We start from the raw sequence: 12,073 nt of genomic DNA on the forward strand, positions 1-12,073 counted from the left end.
TTGTGACACGAGAAATGCTGGAAAATATGAATCAAACATGTAAATACCATGCTGAGGATGAAAAATGTGTGACCATTCTCCGAGCGGAAAATCTGTTGATGAAAGAGGAGAATGTGGAAAAATATATCAATCAATTCCTCTTTTTCATGAATGAATCAATGAGTGATAAGAAATATGTACCCTCAGGATTTCTGGGGATAATTTCAGAGACATTTTTCCATTCCTTGAATGAAACTCAACACGATTATGGTCGGATAATGAATAAAACAGTTGATAATTCTCGACCACATATAATTCAAACAGGATTGCATCATCTGCATGATGAACTCGATGAAATGAAAAATCGAACAGCAGCAAGTCTCACAGCTCTTCATGATGCTATCAAGTTAATTGAGACCAAGAACAGAACTTTTTATGGACAACCGTATCATACTATGATGAATCGAATGAGGGATTGGTCTGATCATTTGATAATGGAGTTGGATAATTATCAATATACTTTGCAGACAATCATCGACGCTGTATATTTAGCGAAGGCGGGTGTGATTCACCCAGAATTATTTACATACGAGATACTTGAGAATGCTGTCAATCATTTTATTACAACAAATCAGGACCGATCATTGGTTTTTCCTCTGTCGAGTGAACAATTGCACTCCGAGAAATTAATGAAAATTTCCAAGACAAATGTTGGTTTTGAGGAGGGAAAATTAATAGTGGTATTGGACATTCCTCTTTTAAAGTCAGCGGTTTACTACCTGTATAAAATGTACCCATATCCTACGGCTCAAGTGTTCGGCCACGGCCAAGGGTCAGCGTACATTCAACGTAGGGGTGACTACCTGCTGCTTAGTCAATATCATTATACCCTAGCACGCTCCGAGGACATTGCCAGATGCCTGTCTGTGGATAATCATCAGTATATTTGTAAACTAAAGTATCCATTCTACGATGCCACTTATGAACCGATTTGTGAGGCTGCAATGTTTATGACTGGAAGAAAACTGTCCCCACTTGCTAATTGTAGTATCAAACTGAGTTCCACCTTTGCGTCATATTGGAAGCAAACAGAAAAGGGCTGGCTATACTCAGTGCCCGAGAGAGAGGAGGTGAATTTTTGGGAATGAAGAGATGCAATGAATATCTCAGGCACAGGAATTCTTCAAGTTAAGACAGGATGTGAGGCTTATACATCATATGCAACGATGATTGGCTATCAACAATTTGTAGAAATATCAGCGGAATATATCACTGCTAGAAATCTCAACGTTACTCAGATGGTGCAAAAATACGTTGAATTACTCCCACAATATTATGTACAACTAGATGAGTTTTTATATGAGTGTGAAAAAGATGAGCAATCATCCGTCACAATATTATTTTTTGCAGCAGCAGCAGTGGGAATGTTTTTTCTTTGGCTTATAGCATTATTGTTGTTGTTGTTCCGAGTAACAAAAGAAGATGAAACTGGTAGCATAGTCGTTGGGTGGATTAAAGAGACACATGTATGAGGCATTTTATTGAATAAAAAAACTTTTTTTTTCCTAACAAACTATGTTTTCATTTCCCCCATCCATAATTTTTTTACAAATTATTTACAATATTATTATTCTTAAAACCATAAGGCAAAGTATCTGTCGTATTTGGCAGGAGAATGCGCTTATCATCATGCCAACTCAGAGCTAGTTTAGTTTGATTGATCGTGAACACATCGTGTTTGATCGATCTAATCATATTCTGTGACATCCACACATTTTCATGTTGGTTCAAACAGGCGTTATAGTCTTCAAATTTAATACATTTCAATGCTGTTTTTTTCACTCCTTTGGCCCGCGATTTTTCTCGATCTTCACCAGACACTTTAAAACTATACATTTTTTGCTCAGAGCCCCACGAACTCAGTCATAATCTTGCCATGATTTTCGTCTTTCATTACACCTAATTTCTTCTTATTCTTTAGAGGTATATTATATACATTATTTATTGGATAGTCAGAAGTGTCGAATTTATCAATATCATTTTTCATAATTTCATAAATATCCTCTACTCTGAAATGATAAATAAGACTATCCGTGTCTGTGTACAATAGTTTTGCCCTATCCTTAAAAGTTTTTTTCACATAATTATAGTGAAAATCATAAATATATGTTTTAGAAATATCTAGAATAATAAAGCCTGCGTATATTGGTTTATTAAATTCAATTTTCGTTCGGCTCTTTTGGATTATTACCAAATCCTTATCGAAAATAATACTACCATGAAAGTTGGGTTTCGATGTCCAACTCTCAGCACCCCATCGTCCCTCCCAATTTGAAACTAGTTTTACATCCAGATGTTTCCTAAAGTTCTCCATTGTTTTTCCAAAAACCGCATTATTCATTAATTTACATCCCATCTTGATACGAGTTTCACATCACGATGTTTTCTGACATTTTCCATTGTTTTTCCGAAAACCGCGTTATTCATCAATTTATAAAAAAAATTTTCAAAGTCATTCTGAGAATTTTTTCGATAATTAGTATTTAAATCAATATATTTTTTTAACCACGAGTTTTGAGAAAACTTCAAGATTCTATGAATTTTAGTGATTTTTAAGCCCAAACTACAATATTGTTTGAGATTTTTATAATGAATGACATAATTTTTTTTGGAGTTCAACGTGGTTAATAATTTTGGTAACTTGGCCTGACCGTTTGGAGGGATTATGTGTTCCGGGCACAATGGTAAATCTTTATGCTCTTCATGCAATTCCTGCGGGTATTCCAGATCAACCTCCAGGATGTATCCAGTCTCTGAGTCATCTGGAATGTTCAAGATGTTGAGGGATGACCAATCTTCCAGCCAACAGAAATTCCCACTCGGCAAATGATCACTCATCGCTGCTCCATATAAGTTATTCACATCTAGATACATCAAATATGATTTCTCTTCTTCTGGGTTATACTCATTAGCACCCATGTAGGGGTTATTTGCCCTTCCATATCGGTTAGAACACTGCGACAGTCCTCCTCTAATGCCTTTCTCAATGAAAAGGAACATCTCAGGGTCTTGAAATAATTCCAGTTGAACTCCAGTGATTTTTAACATTGCATCAAAAGCCAGTCCTGGTGCTGTATAATAATGAAGAGGATCTAAGTTGTATGCGGTGAAACAACTCTCTCGAAAATTTTCGAAAATATCTGCTAGCAACAATACGTCGGTTTTCAGATATAAATCCGCATATTTACCGAGTGTTCTGATGCTGAAATTTCTCCACACATCACATGCATTGTTGTAATCTTTATCGGATATGTGGTCATCATTTAGTCGAGAATAAAACTCTTCTTTCCGTGGTAATTTTTGTACACTTAATTTCTCCCATGTATCCAAGTATTCGTATGGGAAAACTCCTTTGCGTACAACCAGTTCGAATTGTCGTTTTTGAGGGTAATGACTGGCTGTGATTTTTTTTTTTTCATCTTCTAAATATGAAGAAAGTTTATCGATACTGCTTGCTATAAAACGAAATGAGTCAATGAATCTCAAGTGGATTCTTGTTGATTTGACTGATTTTGGAAAAGAAATGTATTTCTCTTTAGTAATTGGGAGTAATGTCACAGAGCCCTCGAATTGTCTCGCATGGGACTTAATGAAAAATTGCGAGTCATAACCTGACAAATTGTGGAAAACCACAGGGATTACACACGATTCTGTGTAATTCAGGTTACAACCGGGATGAGCTGCTCCGCGATATTTTCCCGTGAAGTGGCAATGGTCCCGATGTTTCACTGCTTTTTCGGTGAATGCCCTGCCACAAATATGACATGTTTTAGCTGCATTATAGGCTCGCTCCATCTCGAAAGTCAAGTTCATGGGCTCATTTCTCTGTAATTCAGCATCAACTTTTATAGCTAAAATACGTAGCTGCTCAATAAACCACTCTACACAGTCTTTTCCACGATAAATAGAGAGTTTCGATTTTGAGTTATCATAGCTACATTTCACATAAAATGCAACACTGAATGGTACATGATTTTGGTATATTTTGGTATTTACATCATTGTCATCGGACACTTTTTCCAATAAACACTCAGTATCAGCGTATATAACACATGGAACAGTCAGTTGATTTTTGAAATTTTGAAATTTTAAATATTTTTCACCACGATGAGGAAAAATCATTCGAAACTTATTGATCGATATACAATCGATCCCATGATTAGTGTAGGCCTCTTTTTTGAAAAAGTGACACAAACACCTGTCACATATGAGTGTTTTGTGTTGGGCTTTTGAAATTTACACACCAACTAAACGAGACTNATGAGTGTTTTGTGTTGGGCTTTTGAAATTTGCACACCAACTAAACGAGACAAATTCGAGATCCATGTGTAGTGATGAATTCTTCCCTGTTCACCATCGAGGATGTTTTCTTTTTCAATCATGAGAAGGTGAATTGTCCTTTCTTCCTCTTGCAGTGTGGCTGGAAGATTTTTGCTCAAATAAAGGGGCACAATCCATTTTTTCTCTGATTCTTCATCACTGTCGATTCCATATACACTAATCGACAATTCATTCATTTTCTCGAACTTGGGAATGTCTTTTAATACCATGGGGTAATTGAAGTTACCAAATCTTTTCATAACAGTGCTGAAAGAGGGATATGAGTTTGTTCGTTGCTTATCTCGAACGTTACAGTGAGCGGCCATAATGGACCATAAAAAGCAGTAGGCATCGTCTTTATTTTGAACGTTCACGACAGCATGTTTCTTTTTAATCCATTCAGGTAGTTCAACGAAGCTAGATCCTCCGCGCAATGGATGATATTTATTCATGTTCACTTCTAAATTAATGACGTCAACTAATCTCCAGCCTGAGTCTCTTTCCTGGAACTTATCCGCTTTCACAAGAAGTTTTTCTCTTATGTGTTCATCAAACCACTGCCTAATATCAGTTGAATCAAGAATTATTTCATTCTTGGTACTGAAATATTTTTCTTCTTCAATGAGATGTTCATCTCTATTAATTTCATATTTACACGTTAACACTACATTCACTTTCAAACTTCCTTCTTGTTTCAATGCATTTTTCAAACGTACACAGAGCATTCGTCTAGCATCATCTAAAAATTTGGGTATGTCTGGATTTTTCACGTTAATAATCACTCCTGTTCTCATACGACCCTCAAAAACACTTTGTAAGTCCTCCCATCGGACTCTATCAGTTAAATTACCCCTTAAGTCTCCTCCTATCACTTCCAAGTTTCTGAATCTTGCGTAGAACGCTTTCAGTCGTCCTAACATACGAGTTAAACGTCTTTTCTGACTATGACTCGCACTCCTCTTCAATAATACATTAATTTCTTTCGAATGTCCTCTGATGTGATTAAGCCATTGTTGAATTTCGCTGGGTCTCTTATTCGTTTTCACTATTTCATACACATCCTCCAATGATCTCAATAATCCTTTACACGCGTTAGGATCCATGTTGTTTATGATAAAGACACTAAAGAACTAGCGGAAAATCAAGGTGAAATTTGTTTATATAGATACATATGTGGGTGTGCCTACGCTTGTACACTCTGTAAAATCTTACGTGATTGGTTGAAAAAGAATCATGTGACTCATGGAAAATTATTAACAAAATAGCAACATTTTTTGTTCGTGGGAAAAAAAAATAGCTGAAAAATGTCCTGGATAACATTTAATCTTTGCGGTGCGATAAGGCATCAAAGGGTCCGAAAACTCTGCTCCAGTTTGTCAAACACCATGTTCTTAGGGTTATGAGTACAACGTGCGTTCCCAGGTAAACCGAAAAAGTCTATGTAAACAACCGATTGCGTTCGGGCATCTTCCAATGCATTTCCATGCTTCTGTGAAATCTTACGTGATTGGTTGAAAAAGAATCATGTGACTCATGGAAAATTATTAACAAAATAGCAACATTTTTTGTTCGTGGGAAAAAAAATAGCTGAAAAATGTCCAGGATAACATTTAATCTTTGCGGCGCGATAGGACATCAAAGGGTCCGAAAACTCTGCTCCAGTTTGTCAAACATCATGTTCTTAGGGTTGTGAGCACAACGTGCGTTCCCAGGTAAACCGAAAAATTCTACGTAGACAAAAGATTGCGTTCGGACTTCTTCTNACATCTTCCAATGCATTTACATTCTTATCAGTTTGCAGCAGATGGAGATTTTTCGGAAACTCCTCCTACTACAACGTGTAAAATTTGTCGAGGACTATGCCAAATTGGTGGGGGTACCTAAGTTTTTGAATAACTGATCCTCTGCCTTTGCAGATATACATACTCCCTCCCCTTATTTTTAAAATAAATATTTATATATTGATATCATTATTAAGAATGATTTCCCACGAATGGGCGCGGCAAACAGGAAAGTACGGGAAAACTCAAGTTCAGACATGTGACAGGAAAATGTTTTTTAAAATAAATATTTACATATTGATATCGTTATCAACAACAATTTCATACGAAGGGGAGCGGCCAACGAGAAAGTACCGGAAAACTCAAGTTCAGACATGTCAAGTGGAGCCAGGTGTCAATGTTTGAAGAAGAAGAGGAGCTCCTTCTATGATTTCTACAGCTGCGAAATAATTAACCCCTTCACTCACCCCCTCACGGGGTGGATTGACTAGTTCCACCGAGAAGGTCCTTTGTAACGCAAAACCGCGAATTAAATTGATTAACCAGCGAATTAAATAACCCCTTCATCACTTTGAGGGAAAAAATCGGTAATTAATTAATCAAACCGCGAATTAAACCGCGACCCCGTGAATCAAACCGCGAATTAATTAACCCTTCCATCACTTTGAGTGAAAAATCGCGAATTAATTAATCAAACCGTGAATAAACCGCGAATTGATTAACCCTTTCGCCACTTCGAGGGAAAAATCGCGAATTAATTAATCAAACCGCGAATTAATTAACCTTTTCGTCACTTCGAGGGAAAAACCGCGAATTAATTAATCAAACCGCGACCCCGCGAATTAAACCGCGAACCCGCGAATTAATCAACCACCCACCCACCCACTTTCATCTGACCCCCCTACTGGGCCCCAACGACCAGGTCGACGCCAAAAACGTTGTGCCAGAATCGGCATTATATGACTACTATTATATGAAACGCTATGAGCTACAGACAAAATTAGCATCTTCACTGGTAACAACCAATTTCAATACCCAAATAGATGTAATTTTTATAAATTTTGACGACGTTGAATGTGGTGTATATGAAACATACTTCAGTTATCATAAACCGATTTATGCTATTCTTGGTAAAAAATTGGTTTCGAACAAAAATTGTAAAAATTCGAATATAGATGATGTCAAGAAATCGACAAGTTGTCAGTTTGAATGCATTGATCGTTCTGAGATAATCAACCAAGATGAACATATTTCATTAGCACACGATAATCGAGCAGACAATTATAATTATGCGATATCGGTCGAGCGATGTAAAGTATTGAGAACGACAGGGACGTACGTGCAAGACGACCAGGTTAATTTATTTCATGAAATAATAAATAAACAATTGTTTGAGAATGGAATTACCAACTTCGCGCAAGATGTCGGGTTTGTGAGAGCATTTTTGGGAAATCTGCAGGAGATTCCAGAAAACAACAGTAATATTCAAATCATTTACGATGGGGAAATTGGCGAAGGCATCATAGGGCATTGCATCATAGGGGTTTGCATAAGATATGATGGTATAGGTAACGTTCATATTTATGACAGCCTCAATAAGGGATACTTGAGTAAAGATCAAATGGATTATTTAGCGGCAGTATATAGATTCCCAAGAAACATTATATTTCATAAAGTACAACAACAAACCAATGGAGTAGACTGTGGAGTATTCGCAATTTATTTTGCAACATTAATATGTTTTAATGAAGACCCAAGTAAGCAACAACATCGAAGTGTACAAATGATACGCAGTCATATATCAACAATGTTATTGAACTGCAGACTGAGCAACTTGCGTTCTTATTCGTTTTGAGAATTATTAGAATTAAGTTATCTTCAATAAGTGAATCATCAATGGCAAATAAAATCGAAGTTATTGTCAATTAAAAATTTACATTTTCAATTTTTCTGTAAATCTCAGAGTTGTTAAACGCAAATTATTTTTCATATTGATTCTCATTTTGTCTCAAAAAATCTGAGAATTGTTGAAGTGGTCTCACTGTAAGTAATTTAATAATGAATTAATATAGGTGTTAAGTTTTTATCAATAATACTTGAATTAGTGAATTGTTAGTTATTGTTGATATTTAACTTTATAATGACTTTTGAAAAATTCGTAGAGATCGATTTTCATTTTANTCAAAAAATCTGAGAATTGTTGAAGTGGTCTCACTGTAAGTAAATTAATAATGAATTAATATAGGTGTCAAGTTTTTATCAATAATACTTGAATTAGTGAATTGTTAGTTATTGTTGATATTTAACTTTATAATGACTTTTGAAAAATTCGTAGAGATCGATTTTCATTTTAATCGAATATTCATGATGTTTTTATATAGTTTTGAATAATTAATAACATAGTAACTAATGACCTCCTCAATTGCTTCGTAATTTCAGAAACTCGTGGAATATCTATTAAGATCGATAATATAGAGTTCAAAGTGGAAGATCAGACAATAGTCACCTACGAGCGATTTAGGAAACAAAACTTACTTTGATTGATGAGTCATTCACGAGGTAATCAATCTACCCGTCATAAGAATATCTAGGTGATATATTGTACGGTGAGAAATACTCTGTATACATGTATACATTCTATTCCATACAGTATTAGAAATTGACACGTGCACGCGGTGAGTATACTAATATAATTTGTATCACAATTAAATTAAATTCAGTTAGTAATTTATTAATTAAATAAAAAAATCAATTTGATTGATTTTTTTTTTGATTTTTTTTATTCAAATGGAAATTAAAATTCATAATTCTTATATCTCAGAATTCATTGGAATTGGTTAGATTTTCCAATCAATTGTGTGCAAAATAACATTCTAACACGTCTCCTAATTTTTCACTAATTGTTTTCTTCTTCCTTAGATAAATTTTCTGACATTTGGAAAATGGCGAATGAATTAAATGGTAAGAAATTTACACTTGATTATCTAATAAATAATATTTAGCATTAATCGATTGATTTCATTTCTAGAACTCATGGGGCTCATGGAGAGGTTCTTGGGGATTATTCCGGGGTTGGACCTTCCGGCAACCCCGGATGCTCCCCATCCCCAGGGGAAAAACGGAGAGGGGGCGGAGAGGCAGGCCAATGCAGAAATCGGACCACTGATGGGAACTTTGGTCCGATTTCTGCAACAGCAGCAGCTGCAACGCGAGCTGTTGTTTATGCTGGGGGTCTGCAGGCCACAAACTCCAAGGGATTTCCTTGGACTTTTGGGGTCATTCCTCCAAAACCACCAACACGGGGAGAGACGTAAGTTGAAATTTTTAAATATATAATATTGAAATAAATATATAAAACTAAATATTTATCGCAATCGTCGATGTATAATTAATATCATTTTGTGATTACAGAGCGGGGAAACAATGGAGGCAGAAGCCGCAGGACGTGGGGTGGCCGTCGTGGTGGGAGCGGTGGACGTGGAGGTGGCGGACGTGGCGGTGGCGCATATCGCGGGGAATATCGCGGTGGATATTGGGGGGGGGATATCGCGGACGATTCCACCGCGATAACCATCATTATTAAATAATTTTTTTCATGATTTTTTTGTGATATTCAAATTGTACTGTGATATTCTTTTCGACTTTTTTTTTGTACATATTTTTTTGAGCTTTTTTTTATGAATAAAAATTATGAAATTCCAAAAAAAAATCGTTTTTTTTCATGAAGTTTTCGACCCCTTTAATATTAATTACTTTAGAATAATTTTTTGAAAATATGGAAATTGATTTATTTTATCGGGAAGTTGTTGGTTTGAAGGAGTTAACCGTTCAAACACATTCGAATTAATTCGAATAGCGAAACATGGCAACATACCAGTGATTCATTTAATAATTGAGACGCCACTTAAAAAGACGCTATTTAAAAAGACGCCACTTGAAAAGACGCCACTTGTTATTATTTTGATTTCACTTTATAAAGAACTTTGGCATTCCGATGTCATAAAAAAAAAACTTCTCGTGAAAAAGGTTCGATTACCTTCAAGTATTCAAATATTAATTTCTTTGGAACACTTCCGTGGAACAAATTCCATTCCTTCCGGTTTCTTCATTTAATAAAATCTTACCCTCTTCAAGTCATCATCGCCTTATAAGGAGCATCATCCGAAGATCCTCAGTGAAGACAAGTGACCAGAGGCTATTGATCAGAGGCAATTAACTAGAGGCTAAGGATAAACTTGAGGCATTACCTGAAGCATTATCTGAGGACCATCTTCCAGTTCATCGAATTATATATATATGTATATCCTAAAATTTAATTACAGCTACCATGAGTTAATTTAAATTGACCATTATTATTTTATTGTTTTTTTCTTGTGGATTTCCGAATCAAAGAATTCTTTATTTTCCACTGTCTTTAGAGATATTAGTATCGATTTCTTCGGATTGAATTCAATTATGTTCAATGTCTGATAATGATTATATTATATATATTTAACCCCAAATACTGTTGTCAAATGAACAGACCTTCCGTCGTAACTATCATTATCATATTCAGGGAGATTCCTGATTGTACTTCAATTATCTTTATTAATTAGAGTCATTGTGCTTGAATGAGTCATTCAATTCAGGAAGTGAAACCTTTTATAATTATTACTCCGTGTGAAAGGAAATTCTCACCCTCATTAATACCTTGGATTCTTTAACTTCAGAAGTAAAAATTTCCAATAATTATTGATTATTGATCAATCAATTCAATTTATTTGGTAAAATCTCATTCAAGTTTAGAGTCAAGTCCTCAATGATTAAATTTGTTCATCATTCTGATGTTAAACTCAGAGAACAGATGAGAGGACACATAATGAATTATTAATATTTTTTTTTGTGTTTTGTTGTTCTTTTATTTAATCAAATTTTGATTCAAAAAGAATTCAAAGGTTTTCAATAATGAATGAAAATGAAAATTGGAATGGAATGATTCAATCAATTTGAATTATTGAATACCATTGTTATCAGAACTTGTAAAATCAGAGGAAAAATTTATTGGATTAAAGCTAAAAATCCATGTTAAGCAAAAATCTATCTTTCTTTTTATTTCTGGATTACGTAAAAGCACTCACCATTCCCAGCTATTATCTTAACGGATAGGCTAAAACAGGTGAATTCAATACTCATATTTCCGGATTTATCGAAGGTAAGTCTATGAAATCATGACGTAATACTACTGAATTGAGTAATACATTTATCATATGAGAAATAATACGAATACCTATGTAAATGAGAGAAAAGGACATTTAATTTAAAAAATTATCATAGGTTTCTGAATATCATTCTGTTCGGGTTTCCACCGAATTGTTTTCCGCACACACGCACACTCACGCACACTCGCTCCTCTCGCATGCTTGCATGGCTTCTCAGGACTGACCTGCGCAACCGACTGAACTGACCAGTGGCCTCTCACCTCTGACACCTGAGGCGCCTCTTGATGGACAGGTGTCCAGCGAACGCCCCCATTTAAATTGGAGCACGTTTGGACCCACGATGATCGACACCTGCCACCTTGCGGTCTTTCAATCGGCCTCATCTGCATATCGGCCATCGTACAGTGTATATCATTTTTCCGCGAAATCGCTACTTTGCTCAATTTCTTAGAACTAATTGCTCTGCGCTATCTAAATTCCGTGAACTGCGTTTATTTAATAATTTTGTGACCCGCGCATTTGTTTGACCATCTCGTTAAGTATAGTTAAAGCTAGCACGTGTAAATAATTGACTTTTTCATAATTAAATTGACTATTGTGACCAACGTGCACGTGTTGTGTTTTCTGGACCTTCTCGCGCTCCCGTAGAAATCCATCGTTTTTTTGCCCATCGCTCAGAAATATTTCCCAAACCAGACTCGGCATCGAACATTTTGGTCCTTCGAGCCGGATCGG

The 12,073-nt window shown here is 35.6% G+C and overlaps 1 protein-coding gene across 2 annotated transcripts in view; it reads left to right on the plus strand.

The window, feature by feature from the left end:
* The window catches only part of LOC107043531 (ATP-dependent RNA helicase DBP2), a 49,844-nt gene extending 40,116 nt beyond the window's left edge, over positions 1 to 9,728 (plus strand). The window contains exons 2-5 of one of the 2 annotated variants that reach the window (XM_015265063.1): positions 8,580 to 8,815; positions 9,060 to 9,101; positions 9,169 to 9,450; positions 9,552 to 9,728. In XM_015265063.1, coding sequence (XP_015120549.1) covers positions 9,083 to 9,101; positions 9,169 to 9,450; positions 9,552 to 9,727 — 477 coding nt within the window. In that variant the 5' untranslated portion in view covers positions 8,580 to 8,815; positions 9,060 to 9,082 and the 3' untranslated portion in view covers position 9,728. The remainder of the gene's footprint in view (positions 1 to 8,579; positions 8,816 to 9,059; positions 9,102 to 9,168; positions 9,451 to 9,551) is intronic. The other variant, XM_015265064.1, reaches the window with a different exon arrangement.
* Positions 9,729 to 12,073: the final 2,345 nt, after the last annotated feature.

The sequence above is a fragment of the Diachasma alloeum genome, unplaced genomic scaffold (assembly GCF_001412515.2).
Source record: "Diachasma alloeum isolate Michigan unplaced genomic scaffold, Dall2.0 Dall_scaffold_00596, whole genome shotgun sequence".
Classification (NCBI taxonomy): Eukaryota; Metazoa; Arthropoda; class Insecta; order Hymenoptera; family Braconidae; genus Diachasma; species Diachasma alloeum.